The sequence below is a fragment of the Dipteris shenzhenensis genome, chromosome 16 (assembly GCF_047967505.1).
Source record: "Dipteris shenzhenensis isolate YYH24624 ecotype China chromosome 16, Dip_SZ_1.0, whole genome shotgun sequence".
In the NCBI taxonomy this organism is placed as follows: Eukaryota; Viridiplantae; Streptophyta; class Polypodiopsida; order Gleicheniales; family Dipteridaceae; genus Dipteris; species Dipteris shenzhenensis.
The window spans coordinates 4384279-4407751 of record NC_141611.1 but is presented as its reverse complement, the minus strand read 5'-3'; the positions used below and the strand labels follow the sequence as shown (position 1 = coordinate 4407751).

The window sequence follows — 23473 nt, the reverse complement described above, 5'->3', positions numbered from 1 at the left end:
GGCCCTCCAGCACCGGCATATTGGATTCACCTTGGTGAGAGCACCAAACAACTTGCATCCTCGAACCAAAATGCCACCTCGAACAAAAAAGGAATCTTCCTCAATTGTGATCTCCCAAGCCAATCACATTAAGATTCCAGTGGGGTATAGTGCTCTGTGGTACACACCACAACCTCTATCCTCCAGTGAGCACATCACATACGACAACTCCGTACTTCAAACACCGGGACACACCAGGTCTGTAGTATCTAAGACGAAGCGTAGTAAAAACCGTAAGAGATTACGGACCTATAAGCATTGTGAGAGAAAGAGACAAGTCTGCAAAGACTCGACTGTTTTGGCGCATACATGATAGAAAAGGTCCTGCGATCTAAGAGAAGAACACATAGATTTGTCTTTAGTTGAAGACACTTGTTGTTGACCTTGATAAAAGAACGACTATGCCCTCTGATATTTCCATTGGTGGTCATCTTTTTATTTTTGGTGATTGCAGTTTTCATATTTGGTTTCGCACAGTATCCTCCCTAAATGGCGACAGCATTATTTGTTATATGGACTGACAGTATCCTTTGTGGATGGAAGTATTTTTTTCCCTACTTAGTTCAAGGGGGGATTGTTGGTGATTTCTCCTATATGGACCGACAGTATCCTTTGTGGATGGAAGTATTTTTTCCCCTACTTAGTTCAAGGGGGGATTGTTGGCATTTTCTTGTGTTTTGGGGTGAATCTCGTAGGGGGGTTCATTTAGCATTAAAGTTCATTGGAGGATTTATGCTTGTGCCCCTTGTCACTTGTGTTGTCATGACAAGAGAAATTACTAATCCGTGATTAGTAGATATTAAAACATTATTATATATTATACACCAACGGTGTAACATGTATTTGTATTTATGATGGACACCGACCGATTTGTTATGGCGGTGGATCATCTCAGTAGATAGGACTAGTCAAGCTAGAGCCACTATCGAATTTGGACATGTGACACTTATTCTATTAATAAAAATGTGCACACACGTGTCTAGGTCCTAGGGGCAATAGGAAATGAAGGGTGCATTCAATGGTAGATGCATGGGTCATAGGCTAAGGGTAGGTGTAAATGGGAAGATGGAACTTGAGTGATCTCAAGGGACATTAATGAAAGGGTATCACCCTTTCATTGTAAATCTCAAGTAGCATTCTCTCTATTCACCTTGCATTCATCCGCTATCTCTCACACACCTTGCAGAAACAAGTACTCTCACGAGGGCGCTCTTCCCCATTGAAGGGCCAATTGGCATTCAAATTCTGCATGCATTGCACACATTTGCATTGTGGAGAAGTCTGGTTCTTCACATGTACGTGGAGTTCTCTACGTTGGCATCTAGTGCTGGCTTTTCATGACAAACCGGTTCATGGTGATTGAGATTGTTCTTGGAAGTATCCCCAATCTTCTCGTGCACGTGCACGTCCCTTGAAGCCTCATGAGAGTCACTTGGCTCTTGGATTGGTGGACAGTGCTGGAGCTCTTGGAGGCAGTGGATTGCAGGCAGTAGGGTCCAAATAATCCCCTATATAACATACAAGGTGTTATGACCATGTGTCCTTTCTACTCTACCTATATGAGAGGAGCTAGTGTAGCTCTTGGCATGTCTTGCAGCTCTTCTGGTGGAGTCTGTGTAGAAGTTTCTTTTGTCCTCTGTGGAGACATGCTACACATGTTGTAGAAGTCCTACATCAGCTTGTGTGGCGATCTTCAATTTTACATGAGTGTGTCTATCATATTATGGAGTAAGTTTTTAGTGTTTTGTGTCAAGAGCCTTTCTCACTTAGTCGTGGGTCTTTCACCAGTCATGTAAGCCACAACATGCCCCGTAGGGATGAGTGGCAATCTCAGATTTTAATGAACTATCTATTAGTGTGATTTGGTTCTTGGGTCTTCCATATGCTATTCAACATTTCATGTGAGATCTTTTCCAAGTACATACGTGGATATTTATTCTCTAAAATCCTACATATAACACTTGCTCTCATTCTTCTTGTGCACTGAAGAAAGTGCTTCACCAACTGAAGTACCACCTGGAGTGATCCTGAGATTTCCCTAGGAGACAAGAACTGATTCACGTTCAAACTTCAGTAGCATGCTATGGGCAAAGACTTTGCTTTGTGTTTCTCAGGTGTTGAGGCACAGGAGATTGTGAAAGACTTCCTCCTAGGCATAGGGGAAAGTCTTGGTGCTTCTTTAAAGCTCGTTTGTAGGTTACCAGAAGGAGAACCCAATAAGCCTATTGAAGCCTTCACGGTGGAGACTGGGACATCCACAAGTCAAAGGATTATATCATTGCTAGAGGATTACTCACTTGAGAGCTTATTTGGAGCTCAAGGTCCAGGACTTCTGGGCCTTGGAGATCTGTGTGGATCAACCGCTGGGATCTCATTGTTCAAGTGGGTTACTTGGTTATGAATATTGCCAAAGTGAAGTCCGGTTAAAACAAACCTTGGGAGTGTGGTGTTGTAGGCCATCCTTTGCTGGTTCTAGTGATGCCCTATAGGCCATGGTATGTGCCTTGTAGGCATAAGTGTAGGCACTTATTGTGTTAGTGCCTTCTATGCCACATAGGACACATAGTCCTATGTGACACCTAGGACACTTAGTCCTAGGCCTAGATACAAGTACTTTGTACTTGTGTTTAGTAATGTTATCCATCTATCTAAGTTTGTGTGACTATCATCTTCGACTCGTCCTGTACTGCATACACTCTCTCTCTCTCTCTCTTTCTCTCAATTGTACCTTCAGTGGTATCAGAGCGCTCCTGGATCTGTTCTCCTACCTCCGAATCTGCATTACACACAGATTCCAAGAAGTTGCGCTCCATCCGTACAATCCGTACGATTGTACGGACTTGCATACAGATTCCTGCAGTACCCGTCGCACCTGCTCCGTCGTACCTACACGTTGTACCTGCACGACGCTGCATCGCTGTACTGCATTCCTGCTTCGCCGTACCTTCCGTACGTATTCCGTATTCTGTGTCATCACGTACCTTGCATTCCTGCTTCACCGTACCTTCCGTACGTATTCCGTATTCTGCGTCATCACGTACCTTCAGTGGTAGTTCGCCGTACGCCGTACCTGCAGTAGTGCGCAATCGTACTTTCAGTGGTACCACGCATTAAGTACTTTGCTGTACTTTGCCGTACTACCTTCCTCCCGCTGTACGGAATCAGCATCTACAGTGACAGCCGTACGCTCTTCTCCGTACAGGTGTACTAGCTCCGTATGATCATCTGCTCCGTACGTACACCTGCAGATCAACCGTCGTGCGAATTTATCTACAGGGCTTTTGCAAGACATTGCAAAATTTGGGGCTTTCACACATTTGCCCTCTTTTTGGCCTATTTGCCCTAAATAAATTTGGGCCTTTTGCCAAATTTGCTGTTTTTGCATCAGATTGCAGTACATTAAATCAGATTGCAGGACATTCAGTTACATTTGCAGGACATTGAGTCAGATTTGCAGGATATTGAGTCAGATTTGCATACATTGGGTCACATTTGCGAAATTTCAGCAAGATTTGGGGCTTTTCTGAATTTGCCCTCTTTTTGGCTTATTTGCCCTCAATAAATTTGGGGCTTTTGCCAAATTTGCTGTTTTTGCAGCGAACATTGCCTGTCACAGTCACATTTGGGTCAGATCTGCATTTGCCCTTTGATTTGGGTCAGAAAGTTGCAGATATTTGCTGTCATTTTTGGACAGCCAGCTTATTGCAGTGATAGCCTTGAGGTTTTTTGGTTTTCAGGTCTTTTACAAGTTATCACAGTTGCTATGGCTGGGAACAATCAAGATTTATTTGGAGTTCTTCGTGAAGATGATAAGTTGGATGGCACCAACTATCCGATGTGGTCTTATCTCATGAAACATATTCTTGTTGCAAAGCATTTGTGGAATATTGTTTCTGGGGCTGATCTGAGGCCAGCCAATCCTTCAGTGGTTGTTTCTACTGCTGCACCTTCTGCAGGTGGTACTACTTCTGATGCCTTTTCCTCTAGCACTTCTGCTGTTGCTCTTCCAACTCAAGAACAGTCTAGATGGGATGCAAGAGATGCAAATGCACATTCATGCATTGCTTTATCATGCAAGAGAATCATTATTCCACACATCCGTTCTTGCAGGACAGCAAAGGATGCTTGGGATAAATTGGCTTCTCTATATCCGATTCGCAATGAAGCTCGTGTTGCATATTTGAGAAGGCAATTACAGGAAGTGAATATGAATGAAGGTGAGTCAATGGATGCATATTTGACAAAGGTCAAGGACCTCATGGAACAGCTTGCCAACATTGATGAAGTGGTGCCAAATTCACAGCTTGTCAGTACTACATTAAATGGACTACCAGATACATATCAAGGGTTTGCTACAACCCTTCGATTAGTGGCCATGGGTAATCCAGACCACTATTCTTTTGATCAGCTTGTTACTTTGCTTTTGCAGGAAGAGCAAAGTAGAGCTAACAGACAAGCAATTATTCCTGATCATGCATTTGCTTCACAGCAAACAGGAAGAGGCAAGGCTCCCAAGCCTATGGGCAAGCCAAAATCTGCACACAGCAGCTGCAATTCCTCTACGCATAGCAGCTGCAATTCCTCTCATGCATCTAAAAATACAGCAGATAAGGGAAAGAAGAAAAGATGCAATTATTGTCACAAGCCTGGACATGACATTTCAGAATGCAGGAAGCGCATTGCTTCGGAGAAAAAGAAAGCAGGATTGACAGCTAATGCCTCACATGCCATTGAATCCCATGAGCCTGCAGATGCTTCACATGCACATGCTCTTCAGGATGATTGGGCATGGGCTGTCCATTGCTCATTTGATCCCTCCAAAGCTGATGCACTTTTTACTTCTAATGATGCTCAGTCCTGGTACTTTGATAGTGGTGCTTCCAAGCATGTCACATCTTGCAGACAGTTGTTTCATTCTTTAGCTGATGCACCTCGAGGGGGGACTGTTACATGTGCCAATAATGCTTCATATGCTGTAAAAGGAGTTGGAGATGTGCAGCTCACATCCATTTCCAGTCATCCTGTCACTCTGACAAATGTTCTTTTTGTGCCTGGAATTGAAGTCAACTTGATTTCAATTTCAGCAATTGCTACTTCAGGTTTCAGAGTAATTTTTGATGGCTACAGATGCCTAGTATATGATCTTCGTGATGACAATGCCATAGTTCTCACTGGCACCTTGCGAAAAGGGCTTTATCACCTTGATCATCATGCAGCTGCACTTTACACCGAAGCATTGGCTATTTCAGATTCACAGCTTGCTGAAACTCATCTGTGGCATGAGAGAATGGGCCATCTAAATTATAGAGCTCTTGCAAAGCTGCATTCACACCAGATGGCTAATGATGTACCTCAGACTCACACAGTTTCTAAACATGTGTGTGAGGGTTGTCTTTTGGGTAAGATGCATCGATTTCCTTTTCAAAAGAATTGTCCAAAACTCTCACAAAGGAAATTGCAGCTAGTACACAGTGATGTCTGTGGCCCAGTGAGGACAAATGCCATTGGAGGATACAAGTATTTCATGACTCTCATTGATGATTTCACAAGGTATTGCTGGATATATCCTTTAAAGGCCAAATCTGAAGTTTTCTTATGCTTTCAGAGATGGCTGAATATGGTTGAGAATGAATCAGGCTGCAAGCTTGTCACCCTCAACACAGATAGGGGGGGTGAGTATATGTCAAAGGAGTTTGATGCATTTCTTTCTTCATGGGGCATTATTCACTCATGCACTACTCCTTACACTCCTCAGCAGAATCCTGTTTCTGAAAGGAAAAACAGGTCCACAATGGAGATGGCCAGATGCATGCTCAAGGCCAAGTCTTTGCCCAATAAATTTTGGCTTGATGCAGTGATGTGTGCCAACTATGTGCTGAATAGATCACCTACGCGGGCATTACAGACTATGACACCTTATGAAGCATGGAAAGGCAGGAAGCCTTCACTTTCACACATGAAAGTTTTTGGGTCTCTTGCGTATGTTCATGTACCATCTCAGTTGAGACATAAGCTTGATGACAAGGCAATCAAATGCATATTCATTGGTTACAGCCAGGAGAGCTGAGGGTATCGGTTATATCAACCAAATACTGGGAAGATTATTGTCAGTAGAGATGTGATCTTTGCTGAACATTCATCTTCTCCTCTTGTGGACTGCAAAGCAAAGCCAGATATTGACATGTTTGATGCCTTTGAATCTTGGTTACCTCTACCATCATCAGAAGAAGATTTTGAGCAGCAACATGCGCCTCCTGCAGGCCCTCCACAAAGCAATAATCAGCCTCAACCTCATGCTGATTTGCAGGCTTCTCTTCCGGCACCAAATGATCCCATTACTCATGATGCAGTCCTTGAAGAAAGAGCTGTTAATAGACAGCAAAGGCAAGTTCCCAGATGGCTTCTTGATACATCGAGGGACAGCAAACAAGATCAGCCTTTTGCTGCCCGGACAAGATCAGGGAATAGACAGCATGGTCACTTTCTTGAGTTTGCACTCCTTGCTACAGCTTGCAATGAAGAGCCTTTGTGCCATAAAGATGCTTTTGACAGCAAAGAGTGGATGGATGCAATGAAAGCTGAGTTACAATCTATTGCCAAAAATGACACTTGGGAATTAGTAGATCTTCCACCTGGCAAGCATGCCATTGGAACGCGTTGGGTCTACAAATTAAAAAGAAAATCTGATGGCAGCATAGATCGATACAAAGCCCGTCTTGTTGCAAAAGGGTATGCCCAACAACAAGGCATTGACTTTGAGGAGACATTTGCTCCCACATCCAGGATTACTACCATTCGATGTGTCATTGCCATTGCAGCCCATCATCATTGGCAAGTGCACCAACTTGACATCAAGACTGCCTTTCTTCATGGGGATCTGCAGGAAGAAGTCTATGTCACTCAACAACCTGGTTTTGAGGTTGTTAATTCTGAAAATAAGGTATGCCGGCTTAGAAAAGCCCTTTATGGTTTGAAGCAGGCACCCAGGGCATGGTATGCCAAAATTCATGCACACTTACTATCCCTTAGTTTTCAGAATAGTCCCACAGAACCCACTCTTTATTTCCGTGGGAGTGGATCTGATTTTTTAGTGCTGATTTTATATGTGGATGATATGCTTATCACGGGCCCCGATACTCAGCATATTGCAGCTTTCAAAGCTGATTTGCAGCAGATTTTTGACATGTCAGACATGGGACGGCTCCATTATTATTTGGGCATTCAGTTTGATCATGTTGAGGGGGGTATCATGATGTCTCAGTCCAAGTATATTGGACAGCTCCTTGATCGTTTTCAGTTTGAGGATTGCAAGCCAATCTCTACTCCAGTGGACCCTGGCTTCAAATTCTCAGCTCATGATGGGAGCCCACCATGTGATATCACTCTTTATCAGTAGGCTGTTGGATGCCTTATTTATTTATGTCACACCAAACCTGACTTGCAGTCCTGACTTGCAGTATGCAGTATCTCAGCTCAGCAGATTCATGCACATGCCCAGTTCACAGCATTGGCAGGCGCATTGGCAGGCAGTGAAAAGAGTCTTCAGATATCTCAGAGGCACTCAGGATTTAGCCCTCTTCTATGGTGATCAGGGTTCACTTACCATGCATGCTTACACGGATAGTGACTGGGCAGGATGTTCCGACACCAGAGCGTCACATACTGGCAATTGTTTTTTGCTTGGCAATTCATGTATTTCTTGGCTCAGCAAGAAGCAACCGACAGTTGCCACGTCTAGTTGTGAGGCTGAGTACAGGGCAGCCTTCACCGCTACAGTAGAGTGTGTTTGGCTTCGACAGTTACTTACAGATCTTGGTATTTGCCAGACATCCTCCACTATTGTCTACACTGACAGCCAGAGTGCTTTGGCCATTGCGCGTAACCCAGTGTTTCATGCGCGTACCAAGCATATTGAAGTTCACTATCATTATGTTCGGGAGCGGTTGTCAGCAGATGACATAGAGTTGTCCTATCTTCCCACAGAGGACAACATCGCAGATATGTTTACAAAGGCACTTCCTCGTCCCAAGTTCGAAGTCTTCCGACAGGCTTTACACTTGGTTCCCTTTGTTACATGATCTGACATTCCTTGTACATTCATAGGTGGCTATATCCTTTTGGATGAAAATGTGCCACCATGACCAGAAACTACCAGGTATTCTGAGACGTTTCCAGAATACTTCAGCCCATCCCACGGAGGGGGGTTTGTAGGCCATCCTTTGCTGGTTCTAGTGATGCCCTATAGGCCATGGTATGTGCCTTGTAGGCATAAGTGTAGGCACTTATTGTGTTAGTGCCTTCTATGCCACATAGGACACATAGTCCTATGTGACACCTAGGACACTTAGTCCTAGGCCTAGATACAAGTACTTTGTACTTGTGTTTAGTAATGTTATCCATCTATCTAAGTTTGTGTGACTATCATCTTCGACTCGTCCTGTACTGCATACACACTCTCTCTCTCTTTCTCTCAATCGTACCTTCAGGTGTTTCACAGGATTCAGGCTGTTCTTACATTTCAAGAGGGACAGCTGGATACTGTTTGAGCCAAGGTTGCTCGAGAATGCTAGTGGATTCATGAACGAGAATGGTGGTGCCATTGACCTTTGGTACTACCTGGATTGTACCTGTGTACGATGATGGTTTGCTTAGCGCCAGGACCAACCTGGAGGAACAAGAGCGGCGGGTTCAAAGACCAATGATCGAAGACATCTTCAACTTGTTCTTGAGTGCTACTCAATGGGAGTTAATGGAGCATCTACATCGATGTGTGGGTGTTGGCCCATGGTAAGTCGTCGGTGAGAAGACAGAAAGAAAGAAATGAAAGCTTATTAAAAGTCTTCGAAAGACTGAACAGTCTATGAGACTGAAATAACCTGATACAACGACCTGAAAAGGTGGACAACAGCATGCAGGCTGCCATGTGGGCAGCATGGGCAGTAAAGGATGTTGTGCGGAGGCCTTGGAGCAGGGACAGGACTGCGGCAGATGCAGCAGCAGCCTAGAGCAGAGAAGGCCCTGCAAGGACAACCAAAATGGGCTGCCAGGGCCAGGTTATAGGCATGCAGACAGACCCACAGATCTGCACAGAGAACAGATGCAGCTTGAGCAGAATAGCAGGTCGGGGAAGACAGGAAAGCAGCAGAAGACAAGCGCAGACTGTACAGCTGCCAGGCGCAGGTCTATGGGAAGACTTATGTATGTAGTCTGGGTCGGGTCAGTCTCCAGACTGGTCGGCCATGCTCCAGACTGAGTCAGCTGAGTTGGCAGGGCATCCAGACCTATATAAAGAGCCCCCGAGGGGCAGTTCAGCCATTCAGTGTTGGAGACTCTGGTCCCTCAGATTGGGCTGCATACACACAGTAGCAGGGAGATCCAGAAGTACCTACAAACAAGCCTCAAAACAGGCTACCATACCACAGCAAAGGAGGACAGAAATTAAGGGAGACTTGTGCCTCACCATTGGCTGCAGACAGAAGCAGCAAGGAGGTCAACGATCAAGGAGCAAACAATGCCTCACCATTGACCATCCACCGGCGGAGGAGCAAGGAGGTGTGTTTGTGAGGCATCACTACGCAGCCCATTGAAGTTCTAGGAGAGCACGCAGGCTGACTGTTCTGAAGGTGCCATGAGGAGGTAGGAGAACAGTTTTTGTAGTGAGAGGGGTCCACATCTAGGCAGCACCTTGCTGCTACATGGTCGCATGCTGTGCACACCTTTGTACAAGTTTTTGTCGACCTTTGGATCAATATATATTTATTGTTTCTACTCTCTTTGCATAGTTCCATAACTATCTGCATCTCTCTCTATGCAGTTGTACACATTACGGAAGAAGTGAGATTTGAAATAGCACTGTAAGGTTTCTGAGCATACGCTTTCGTATCCTTCCGCTGTGGGACAGTGTTGGCTGTAGCAAGTAGCCTCCACTTCTGTTTTCTAAGAATTCCAAGTAGTCGGCCACCTCAGCCCTCTAGTGGCCTCACCTCCACTCAAGGTCTTTTAAATGATCTTGGATGGGAAGGTGTTTCAGCTCACTATGAACAATTTTTCCACTCCACTTTTATTTGAGCACTACACCATGCAAAAGGAGGGAATGGTGGGCATGGAAATTCCTGGCTAGTTACACCTTGATTTGCAGTAATACACAACACACAGGAGTAAGGGGAGGAAAGAGGTGGTTGGGATGCAAATGTGTGGGTCTTTCAAGTCTTCTACACATAAATCCCAAGAAACTTTCAAGATTTCTGAATATCAGAGAGCTTACCCTGTTGACTCACAAAGCGCAGAAATTGTATTATCCATTGTGACTCCATGATGCATGAGGCCACCGTTCGCGTGACTGACTGAAGGTATCCTACCAGCAATTTTCACATTTATTAAACAGTCAGTATAAGCAGATGAAACAAACTGAGTCAAAGCAGTGCCTAAATGAGCAAGAAACAATGCAGCAACAATCCAAGGAATGCAAACTGGTCCCTGGTTAGAACGGACTCCTAACTAAGCACATGCATGGATTGGGAATTTACATGGTCCTCACCCAACGAAGTGATGTTTACAATATGTGTAGGCCCATTTCGCTAATTGAGCTCCAAAGAAGCACACTGATGTTGCTATTCTCCAAAAAGGGAAGGGAGGAGGGGGGGGCTGGTTGGCGTTGTCAAAGGGAGAGGACTGAAGAGGGGGAACAAGGCCAAAGGCAATAAACAAGGACAACAAACAAAAGGGGGTAACAGAAACTGTTGGACAATAATAGAAAACGAAAACAAGAACAATAAATGTTTGACTTACACAACACAGTGGCAAACATAGAGGCAGGAAAATGAGCCACAACAGTTGCAACCTGCAGACGGCATAGAAATACACAAAAGGTTGCCACGAGAAAGAAATACAGGGAATAAGTCAGGTGAGAAATATTTGCAAAGGATGAATAGCTGAGAACAGATTGCCAGAAATTAGGGGAGTCACGACGATGAGGGGCTGAGACAGTGCACAAGCAGCAGGGGGGACGAGGTCCATGTCCTGAACGAGTCAAGAGCTACTTCTTACACATGAAGCCATTGTTTTTCAACCTCATCCCAGTTGGCCATACCACCTATTATGTAGTATTTACATGAAAGCTGTTTCAGCGTCAGCCATTGAATTTGATGTACCAAGTTGAGAGCTCTCAGTTTCACCATTTTCTCATCTCCTTGTTTAATTCTGTATTTCCAGCTGCCACGAATTATACATGAATGATGAGCAGGATGCTTCTCGTGCACTTCTCCACAAAAATGCATTCATTCAATTTGCATGTATATGTTTGGTTTATAAATATGCTTGTAAAGAGCAGTATCATGGGACCTTTTCAGCAAATTTCCCAAGGGATCCAAGACAACACGCAGACCAAAAGCTCCAACGAACGAGGCCAAGCCACATGCATGGCACGTAAACAAATCCCAATCCAATACAGATGTAGGGCATTTCTTTTGCCATGAACAAGACTTATGCAATCAATCATAGAGTCTAAACAATTTGAAACATAACCTGACCTTTATCAATGAACTGAAGCCTGAGAACTCAAATAACTGTAATTAGGAAGTGCCTTTATAATCTGGTCAACTGATCAGTACCTTAGGACTGTTGCAAACACCCTTTGATCCCATCTAAACGGCTGTATCACCAGCTCTGCTCCAATTGGTGCAGGAGTACTTGGAAGTGAGCTTTGAGAGATTGCTGGAATTACTCCACACTACAATATCAAACAGCAATTTGTTGAAGCATTATTCTATTTGCCTAGCCAAAAGAGTTCATGAGAATTTTCAGAAGCCAATCTCAGTATCAGCTTTAGTATCGACAGATAGGATTCATATGACTCTGAAAACATAGCTCTCAAAGATTACCCACTCCCCAGAAAATGAAAGAATAAATAAAAGCCAACTTCCATGTTTGCAGATACAAAAGTGCAAAACTGCTAAATTCATCAAGCAGGCAATTGCTGAAAAGAAGACACCTCATACAGAGGTACATAGACATTGCAAACAAACAAGGAAATACACTTAACATCCATTATGTTGAGCCATTACATTTCTCATCACCATAAGACGCACTCTAGAATTCAATAGAATAAAGTTTAATTTTTGGCAAGAATTATTTTCCATGAAAGGCCATCTGACGTGTTTTTTCTTCATCTAGAAGGTCACGATGCTACATTTACTAGGAGAAACATTCCAAACCACAATTTGAAACTAAAGGTGAACAAATTCACCTATGTATTATGATGCTTGGAAGTCTCACCTCACCTCTCATTGTATGATGTACAAGTTATAAGATGCACGCTGCAACATGTTCCCATGTGCATGAGCACATCGCTTATCATTTCCAAACTGCACAAGCGAAACATACAAGGGCCACATCCATAGTTTAGGGGATAGAACTTTTCTGGATGTTGTTTCCCTAAGCGCTTCATTTCATGTAAAATGAAAAGTAGGAAACCACAATTTCAAAAGTCAGGTCATTCACATTCATAATTTGTGGAGATACCAAAACTCCACAAAGTCAACCATAAAAAGCCACCCTCTTTTTAAAAACTACCAAATAGCACTTCAAGCTGCAACTCAAATTTTTTATATGGGTGTGTTCATGGTTGCCACACCCTATCCTCCCCACTCACCACACCCTAGAGCTCTCCACAACCTCGCTTCAAGTAGGGGCGATGCTGCTCAGCCCCCCCTTCCCCCCCCTTCCTCTCCTCCTTAGCTCCCTCTTTTGGCCAGACCTCCTCGTCGGTAGGGTGTTGGTGTGAGGTGGTTTCCCTTGCTTCCTTTTGCCAATCGGCCCCTCGGCCAATGACAATGAAGGGACTGCCACTCCCATCAACTCATTGGAGGGTTGCTGGAGAGCGATCCACCCCTGGTCTATTGTTATTTGGTGTGCCTCTTTTTGCCACAATTGTGTTCGGTGATCTATTCTCCTCCAAAAGGCTTCATGGGTTCAATCCCTCGGGTTTTGTTGTGGCACATGTGCTCATGTTGGAGGAAAGCATCTTGAATTCGTCTTGATAGGGGCTACTTCACAGGGTCCAGAGCAAGGCTTCATCTTCTAGAAGCACATTATTGTGTGGTTTTTTCATTGGGATTTCAAAGGTTGCAATAATTTCTCTCCGCTTCTCCGCTTCTATCTTTGGGCTTTTTGTAGAGGTTTTGGGATGGAGATTACTCTCCCACCTCTATTGTAAATCATACTTTGGTACTCTGTCATTTCTAGTACAATATATCATGTTTCACTAGAGAAAAAATACCATGTAAAGGAGATAAAAAGTTTTAATCCTTGGTCTAGTGAAATCAAGGCGGAAGGGAAGGAACTACGAGAAAAAGAAACAAAAATAGAATTCACTGTAACCCAAGAAAACGTTTCTAACATGCAAAACACTTAGAAACGTTTCTAGACGAAACACTTTGCCGAAACGGGGGAAACGCCCTAGTACAAGTTGTCACCTGTGTTTTGACTCTTTTAAGAGTGCTCAATGTGTATATGCATATTTGAGAGCTCTTTTCAAAGCGAAAGAGAATCTGGAGATAATTATTTATGTTTTATATACAATTCATATAAAATACATTTTTAAAACCCGTTTCTAGACGAAACACTTGGCAAAATCTAGAATGACTATGATAGAATTCCCTAATATTTTAAGAGAGAGTGATAGTATTAAACCAAACAACATATATGACATAAAGAAGTACAAAATTGATGAGTAATCTTAAGAAGATGTTACAGTGAGATGATACAGAATGTTCATTCAATCCTATTCTTTTGAAATATTGATAGAGTACCACTTCTCACTAACAAGAATCACTATCCAATCTTACGGAGACATTACAATGAAAATGAATAAGAAAGTGTTCATCCCATCCCATTCTCATGAGATCTTGACCCAGTGTTCTTGTCTTTTTATAAGCCCAAATATATGAGCAGTGAGTAGCGTGTGACAATCATCCTCAAAGCTAAGTTTTCCAACCTCGGGGGAGGAGAGTGAGAAAGAAAAGAAAGAAAGAAAGAAAGTTTAGTAAAGTCTTCGGAAGACTGGTGGGTCTATGAGACTGTGAGAAACCTAATACAAGCACGCTGAAAGGGTGGAGCTACTATCGAGCATCAACACCCATAATCATCATCAAATAATCTGTCATCACAATACAAAGTGAAATATGCTCCAATGTAATGACTATGGTCCACTCCGTTCCCCCTGATCAAGAGTGGGGGAGCAAAAGCATAAAACCAGAGATGGAATGCTACCGGCTTCCTGTGGGCGTAGTCCTGCACACTCTCCTAGTCATAGCTCTACGTCTAACAAGGGCGACCGTGACCCCTGTCGGTCGTGCTCCCACTATGAAGAAGGAGGGAATGTCCCCAAGCATAATCTGTGCGTCAGAACCATCCGCCTGAGCTGTCGTGTCACTTGTTCTAGATCTCGAGAGCCTGTATGGTCCGCTTGGAAGAACTCCGTGATCATGCTCTGAGAAGAGTCTACCATGTCTCTGTGATCAAAGTAGGTGCTCACGATGTCCAACTGTCTCATGAATGAACGCGGCCAAGCATCTCTGATCTGGAAAAGAGAGTAGCTGGGATAACAATCCGGAGCTATCTCTGAATAGACATAGAAGCGTCCCTAAATCTCATAGTATACTAGGCATTTGAAAATGAAATACTCCTCAGACTCAATCTCTTGTAGACCACATAAGGTGCATACACGTCTCTCCCTGGGTAAACGCTCTGCTCGGCCACTCTAAATACGGAGTCTATGTGAAGAGATCCAAACTGCCCAATAGATGGGGTAAATAAATCCATGTATATCCCGTTGGGTCAATAAACCCCTAATCTAAGATAGGTAGGCAATGATCTCTATAGAAGTTGAGCTTCACTGGGAGCTCACTCGGTTCCAACAAGGTGCAGAATGTGTGTAGCTGTAGAAGACCTTCACGTATGACCTAGTTGACCTTGTGATACCATAGTGGGGAGAATGGTGCATCAATGTTGTACTGGAAGGGGGGAAGTCTATCCATGTGAAGCCCCAGTCGCTGAAACCACCTCACTAAATGTGCAAACCAGCACCTCTGGTCACCTTCATCTGATAGAGCCATAGAAGAGGACAATCCTAGCCATGATAATCTGTTGCGTCCAAAGGAGCAATCCCCATATGCCCGGACTCGAGATAGATAGGTGATGACCTGAAATGTTGCATCGAATTGCAATGGAGATGATCCAAACTCAGCTTGGATGATCTAATAAGGAGCTGGCAGCTTGCTGTGAATCATCCGTGATAACATGAGTACCTGTAGTCTCTCCACGTGAGCCCTTAGTATCTGACAAATCTATCCCCCAACAAGGGCTGCCATACATGCCCGCTGGTCAGACCAAGGAGTCAAAAAGTAAGCAATTGGTCCGTGGGTCTTGAAAGTGTGAGCGGAAGCACTGTCTCTCTATTCTGGCCAATGAGGCATGCCCTCTGCTCAAGCGAGCCTGCATCACCGATCTCATGATGAAAATAGGTCCGGAGAAGATAACCCCCAAGTATGTGTATGACGAGACAATCTCGACGGTGACCCATCACAGGTAAACTCCTCCCGATGCATAGCGATCCGAGATGTATTGAAGATGTGCATCTACAACAGTAAATATGTCACATTGTTATGCTCGCCAGAATCTCCCATGAAGTATCCACAAAGGCATGTGCATGTCTATAAGGAGACCTAGGAACGTCACCTAGATAGCATGATCCACAACCAAATGTCATTGAACCGAGAGAGACCAAGAAGAGTCATGTCACTCATAAAACACTTAAGGCCCCGAAAGAGAAAGCCAAGCCACTGAGCCCAAAGTCATGAACAAGGGAAACAGAATAAAGGTGCTCAATAAATTAGCAATCCCCTTTTAGACGATCCTCACTTGTCTGCAGTCCCATAAGCAATGCAAAATAGACTTCTTGGGAGAAAAGGTTATGAATACAAATAGCGTCAGCCCTGAACATGGACCCCCACTAGTTCACTGCAATCGCTCCACGAATACAAAGCCAACACGGAAGAGTGATTTTTCTATTCCTGAGGGATTTTCAAAGTCTTTTCCAAAAGGATTTCTACAAGTCACCAGAAATCTGTTTCCAATCTCGAAGGCTGAGCTGAAACAACCTGGGTTTATTAACCATGTAATGAAAGAAGAAGAGGCTCTTCTCTCGTCCATATAGCTAAATCCTCCATGCATCCAAGGAAATACGATCTACATTAGGGTCTAGATACCACCTTGAAGCAAAAAGGCACTGCTTCATATGACATACAACCCTGACAAGCTGAAACGCAATATTGATACGAATATCATCCATACGCCCGGACAACTTGCCCCTAGAATGAACATCAAAGGCCAAGGTATCCACGTCTGATCATTGTAGTCTTATAACATGAAGTGGGATCCCTGATCTCATAAGGCCCCAAGCCAAGTAGACCGATTACTAATTGGAATCTACAATGTTTTTGAAATCCTTCCAAGAACCCACAAAGGAAGCAGAACCTCTGTCCCATCTAGACCATTGCATATAATGAGAAGAACCAAGTGGTCTCCCATGATCATCATGTATACTATCATTCCACATGACAGGCTGCCTATCAATCTCTTCCCCGAAGAAAGATGAAACTGTCCAAAGAGAGCTCCTGAAGTTGGCCCAAGCTTTCAAAATAGTGGCCATAAAAGCGAAGGAGTCCTGAGATGGACTGAGATAAAGGTCCACCTGAACTATCCATCCAGTGGAAGGAGAACACGACTGTATGCATAAAATGAAAAAATCCTTCCAAGGTTCATGTCCTTGCAATAGCCCTCTGATCACCACCTTGCACAATAAGACTTTACTCTGGAGGTCTAGATTTGACCCTCCTTCTTGTGTGGAGAGAATCAAAGTCTCCCAAGCCACCCTGGCTCCGGTGTTTGCTAAACCATCTAGTCCACTCCATGCCAAAATAATTGTGTGGTCTTTAAAGAATCCGCTTTGTCTTTTCTCTTATGCATAAGAGGGTCTTCCCATGATATATGGCTGTTGCGTATGTAGATGGGTAGTCGAGGGTGCGTAAAATAATGTGTTGCTAGACGGATGCTCCTTTCTTTTGTTAGTATCTATAACCATATACACTATTTATGTGGGTCTTCCCTTATAATCTTGGCTGTTATTTCCCATGCAGTGCTAATGGATCATGTTATCCCATTGAATCCTCGGGCCTCCTATGTGTTTTTTGGTGTTCCATATTGATTTTTTCAAAAAACCCTATATTTCTAGGACTTCATTCACTTCAGGCTCCCATGTCTCCACAGCTATAAAATGTATGTTCTTCATATTCCCTTGTTCAATGTGATGTCTAAGGACCATCCTCCCACGTTCCATATTTTGATCCTAAGGGTCTCGAGTCCCTATGTAGGCTTCCCTTTCCCTTTGTCTCTTTTTGTGATGATATCTTTTTCCGTCTCTCATGTATACATTCTTCCCCTCCTTTTCTGCATTTCTGAGCACCTCAGGGTTCTTGATCTTTTGGGAGTATTGGCTCCTTGTGGCTCCTTGTAAGGACCTCATTTACCCATCTTGAGTGCCCCTTGAGGCGTGCTTATGGTTCAACACTTCTAAATGGGACTATGTGTCGTAAATTATTCGTCTTGGCTTATCCTCTTTCTTCCCCTTTCTAAAGGCATCCTTCCATTTTATTGTTGAGATGTCCATTGTCTTTTGGAAGACGTGGGTAAGGACTTCATCCATGTCCTCATCAGCATTCTCTTCAACCCCCACAATTGGAGGTCGAGGATCTTGTCCTACTGCTCCTTATATCTTAGTGTGAAGGTTACCTCCTTCTGTTCTATTAGTGTAAAGGGGTGTGTGTGTGTGTGTGTGATTGTTGAAGCACAACTAGTTTATGATGTCATGCACGAATGATTTACAAACACAAGGAAAGAGTGGAAAGACTCTGTTCCATCGGTTGGTCTCATGGTTGAAGTGGATGAAATCGTGGATCCAGTTAGAGAATATGCAAAAAATGCAATCATTTTATTTTTCCCAGGTCGGATGCCACCTGCTGCAGAGGTAGGCAACTGGTTGACCTGCACATTGGTTGGCTCGTTTGTTCGTAAGGTACACTATGCAGCCAAAGGCTTTTTTGAGGTCATTATGGTAGATGAGATTCACAAGCAAATGCTTTTGGAACATTCGCTACTCTTTTTTGGGCAGCAAATGGTGCACATTTTGCCATTGTCCCCCACAAGGGATTATCAGGCTCTCATTCGACATTGATGTCCGGTCTGGGTTGAATTTGTAGACTTCCCACAATGCATGGCTTCACTCTTGCCTAAAATTGCAGCAACTTTAGGCAAAGTGGTTTGCCCACCGCGGCCTAATGGCAACTCTAATCAATTCTGCATTCTTTGGGATACTGATAATCCCACACCAGAGTCTTATTTGGTCACGGGGAGCAATGTTGACATGGGAAGTGCATTTTATAAATTGAAATGGGGATTATTTACAGGGGCTTGCTTTGAATGTAAAAAATTTGGGAACATGGCTTCGCAGTGTTTAATGAGTCAGCATAAAATGCCGCCTGCTACTTTGCCTGCTCAGATGCCCAATAAGGATGCTCCTGCCTCTATTGGGAATAAAAATGAAGGTAATAGACAGTTTTTGGTGAATCAGGATAAAGGCAAAGCCCCAGTGGTTTCAAATGGGAGTGCTTCTTCCCCTTCGCTTCTTGCTATTCAACCCTCAGCAAAAGGACCAAAAACTCCAATTGATGGATGGCAAAGTCCAAGAAAAGTTATTTCTGTTTGACGACCTCCACCCCCTCGCACTTGGAATGGTGCATCTTCTAGTGGAAACTCTCCAGAGGCCAACTCAGGAATTGGAATCACATGGGCTGTAGTGATAGCTAGCAGAACCCTCTTCCCTGAAGAAGAGATTGCTGCATTGCTGTCCAATCCTCAGGCAGACGTTTCTTCTCAGGAAAGAGGCCCTCACCCTGAGGTAGAAATGCAGGGTTGACATCCTAAAGGTTGCTGCTGTACATAACTGTCTTTTTCCTATAAATATCTGTAAATATGCTTGCTCATATCAAATGCCTTACCTTAAATGTTCAGGGGATGTGCGACAGTAGGAGATGGAAATCTGTGTGGCTGTATATCAATCAATTTCAGCCTGATATAGTGGCATTACAAGAACACAATCAACATGTCTATGCAGGAAAGACAGGCCATTACTGCGGCTATGATATCTTTTATGCTGGGGAGCACTCTTTCTGAAGTGTAGTCATTTTGATTAAGCATGCGCTTCAGCCAGTTATTGCTTTAAATGACAATCAAGGCAAATGGATTATTCTTCAATGCATCATTCAAGGCGAGGTATTTGAATTTGCTTTTGTATATGCACCCCAATCTTCTCGGGATAGAAGTACAATTTGGGATGCCATGCAATGATATCCATGGAGATATCATGCCTTTATATGTGGGGATTTCAATAATGTTCCACAACAGGGTGATGATACATCAGGAAATACCCATATGTTAACCCCTGAAAGGCATGCATGGTCTCAATTACTGATTCATCTTGATTTGGTTGATCTTTGGAAGGAATTGCAGCCTTTGTCACTTGGATACACTTTTCAACATAATGCCCTTTCTTCTTATCAAGCACGTCTGGATCACTGGTATAGTGTAGCTCCGCAACAAAATGATGATTTTACATGCAAAATGTGAGTTGACTATGCCTTTGTGCATTCAGATCATGCACCGTTATGGTTGAGGCTATCTTTTCATGATATGCCAGATGATAGACTGCCTCAAAGGCGACATCTGATTGTGAACAATAGCTATTTGCAGCATGTTGCTTTCAAGGCAATGGTTATTGAAGCCTATCAATCTCTGTCTTCTCAGAGCCACTTTGATATTGATAATGCATGGGATTCTTTTGTTTCCAAAATGCAAGTTGTAATTAGAGGTTAGGGCAAGTCTTACATGAAGACGCTAAGGGAAACTGTTGCTCAAGCTAACTTGACTTGCCAAGACCTCACTGAACTCAGTCACCTTCGTCCTTTGTCTTTGCATGAGCAAACAACACTATGCCAAGCTAAACATTGTCTCCAAATCAATGATCACAAGAAACTAGCTAAATGGGAGACCAGAGCAAGACAAAGAGCTTTCACAGATAAAGGCTGTTTTTCCAAACAATTTTTTAAAAGCTTGCATCAGAAGAGATTAAAAACAAACATTTGCAGTGCTTATGCCTGATGGTTCATGGACTACATCATGGTCACAGCTTGCTTCTGTCTATGTACATCATTTCTCTCAGCAGTTTGGTTATGCAGATCCTCCCTCACAGTAGGTTTTGTCTGCAAGAAATTTACTTTTACAGTATGTTTCTCCTATTATCTCCACTACTCAAGCTTTGGAATTGGAGGAACCTTTTACTGAAAGGGAATTGTCAGATGCAATCAAATCCTGTGGTAGATGGAAATCTCCAGGATGGGATGGTCTTACAGTTGAGTTTTTTTTATAATATTGGCCTCTATTGAAGCATACTGTGCTGCATATGGTGAATTCTGCTTGGCAAAATCAGAAAATGCCAGACACATGGAAGAGAGGTCTTGTTAAACTCCTTTCAAAAAAGCAAATATGTGAATTTTTGGCTGATTGGAGACCTATCACGCTTATGCCAGTCATCTACAAATTTACTACCAAAATGATTGTTGATCGGATAAAAGGCTATTTGCATTATGGGTTACATCCTGCGCAATATGGTTTTATTCCTCCTAGGCATATCACAGACAACATTGCTAATGCCTATGTTGGAATAGAATATGCCAAATATATGCACAGGATGTTTTGCTATTGCAAGTTGATATTGCCAAAGCTTTTGATACTGTTCAGTGGGACTTTATTTCACAAACAATGCACGCCTTGGGATTTGGCACAAAAATGCAGCAAGTTATCAATTGGTATATCAAGATAGTAAAGTTGCCTGCATACTTTCAGGGGATATTTCTACAACCTGGACTCTTGGTTGTTCTTGTCAGAAACTCTGTCCCCTCAGTGCTTTACTATTTGTCATAGCCACTCATCCAATGCTTCAATATATGGACCACCTTTTGGACATTGGCATGTTGCATGGATTGGAAATTCCTCACAGCCGTAGCATGATCGCTCAAGCATATGCTGATGATTCTTTCTTTACCCCGCAAAATACTCAGAGCGATCTCTCATTGATTATGCAGGCCCTTCCACATATGGCTTAGCTGCTGGTTTTCATGAGAATTCTCAGAAATCCAAGCTATTGCCGTTGCATGCTAAAGACTAGCATAGTCTTTTGTGGCCTGGGGAAATTGTTCCACCTTCTCAATTGATTCGACATCTTGGCTATCCTCTAGGTTGGGGGCTCACTCGTTCTCAACAAATTGATTGGGTGCGCACAAAGCTAAGGAAAAAAACTTGAATATTGGAAGCTTGGCCATTACATGTTCGTTTGCGAATAACGCAATCCATTTTGACAGCATACATACAATTATATCTGCCCCTCATCATGTTTACTAAGGCAGATCTGATTTCCTTTATGTCTGCTATCATGGAGATTTTTTGGCGTACAAAAAATGGCAAGAAAAGTCTCAGATTACTCTCTATGCATCGTCTCTGTTCTCCAAAGATGCACGGGGGTTTGAACATACTCAATATTCAAATGCATATAATTGCTCACAGAGGGAAAATGATGTTGCATTTTATGCAAGGGGATCAGCCTTGGGCTTTCATGATCCGCTCTCTTTTGTTGCATATTGATACTTCTGCTTTTGGGCATTAGCAACCTACACAGTGGGATTTTCTATTTGGCTCTATTCGAGGCAAGATCAGAGGCTGTCCTTTTGTCTCTCGTTTGCTTCTTGATTGGAACCATATTTTATCCCACTTGGAATGGAATGGTAGAGATTCTTTGTTGGGAAATTCCTTGAGCTCTGAGAATATTTATTGGTCCAAAGTATTCCACCGTCCTTTGGCTATACAAGAACCCAGGCGTTCTTATTTTATATCTGTCAAAGGTATTGCTTCTGTGATGGATGTACATCAGGATGATGGCACTCATTTATCTTTTTCTGCGGCTGCTAGCAAGTATAGTTTGGGAGCTCATTATCGTCCTTTATAGCACAAAATTTTAGAAATGCTTCAACCTTTCTTGTCGGTACCTCGTTTGGAACTTTAGGATAGGCTTGAGGATTGGACTCTCAATTCTTCCTCTCTTCAACCCGTCCTTTGAAGCTGTCACATATCACAGTGCCTTCTCTGTATAAAGTGTTGTTACCTCCGTCTTGGGTTTCTGACAGAGCCAATTCTGTTTGGCATATGGATCGCCCATCAAACTGGTGGAGAAAGCGGCTGCGTCTCCTTTGGCATTATAAAATCCCTCTTCGGCAACAGCTTTTCCTCTGGCGAGTCCTACTTGGCATTTTTCCATCTAAGCAGTTACTCGCGCATAGACATATTGCCCCGGTTGCTTGCCACAGATGTCTTCATCCTGCTGAATTTGTGTCTCACATTTTCTGGCACTGTCCACATACTTGTGATTTCCTCGCTCTCATCTGTCAGGGGCTTCGAGCAAGATTTCCTACCGTTACTTTTAGCAGGTTCTTCTGGTTATTTGGTTTTCATCCCGCTAGACAGGGTTTTGATTTATTTTTTGTTTGGGTGCGCTACTGGGCACTTTGGACTCTATGGATGGACAGGAATCATAGTCTTTGGTGATACTACTTTTTCATCTTTCGTTTTTTCGAACAATCTCTGAGGCAATCGTTTTATGACTGCTTTCAGACTCATTTGATTGATCATGATGTATATATGGCTTATACTGAGATTTTTGGTTGAGTATTAGTTACTCCGCTTATGGAGTAACTATGAATGTAATTATTTCACAGCACATAAAATATTTCTTCTCACTAAAAAAAAAAAAAAAGTTTGTGTGTCATCACTCAAGTGTGTGTGTAGTGTGAAAGGAGGAGCGATGGAGGGCAATGGAGCCTCCCCCTCACTTGTACAACACCAACCTACCTCGCTTTCTTGCTCGCAGCCTCCCGTGCCTGCTACGTTATCCTCTGTCCCTGCTCCGTACATCCCTGTACCTTTGTACCCTGCACCCATACCATTCCAGCCCGCATCCGTACCTTGCCCGTCTTCATCCACGCCTTTCCTATACTCGACCATACCCTCTCAGCATTTTGTATAGACTATACGGACATCCGTATAGTCCCAGCCTCCTGTTGCCTCTGATTTTCGTACAGCCCCTCTGCATAGTCTGTCCGTACAGCCCGATTCTGCTCCTTTTGTGCAGTCCGTACCTCTTCTGGAGAAGCCCTCTCCATCTTGCTCTTTCGTTGAAGCCTCTTCTTCCCCTTTTCTTGTTGCTTCGACAAAT

The 23473-nt window shown here is 43.4% G+C and overlaps 1 protein-coding gene across 3 annotated transcripts in view; it reads right to left on the bottom strand.

The window, feature by feature from the left end:
• The window catches only part of LOC147892438 (uncharacterized), a 257358-nt gene that overhangs the window by 168528 nt on the left and 65357 nt on the right, over nucleotides 1-23473 (bottom strand). For 2 of the 3 annotated variants that reach the window (XM_087387226.1, XM_087387228.1), the window contains 2 exons: nucleotides 11649-11767; nucleotides 10304-10393 (listed from right to left, as the gene is read on the bottom strand). In XM_087387226.1, coding sequence (XP_087243352.1) covers nucleotides 10304-10393; nucleotides 11649-11767 — 209 coding nt within the window. Of the gene's footprint in view, nucleotides 1-10303; nucleotides 10394-11648; nucleotides 11768-12312; nucleotides 12402-23473 lie in introns of all 3 variants that reach the window. The other variant, XM_087387229.1, reaches the window with a different exon arrangement.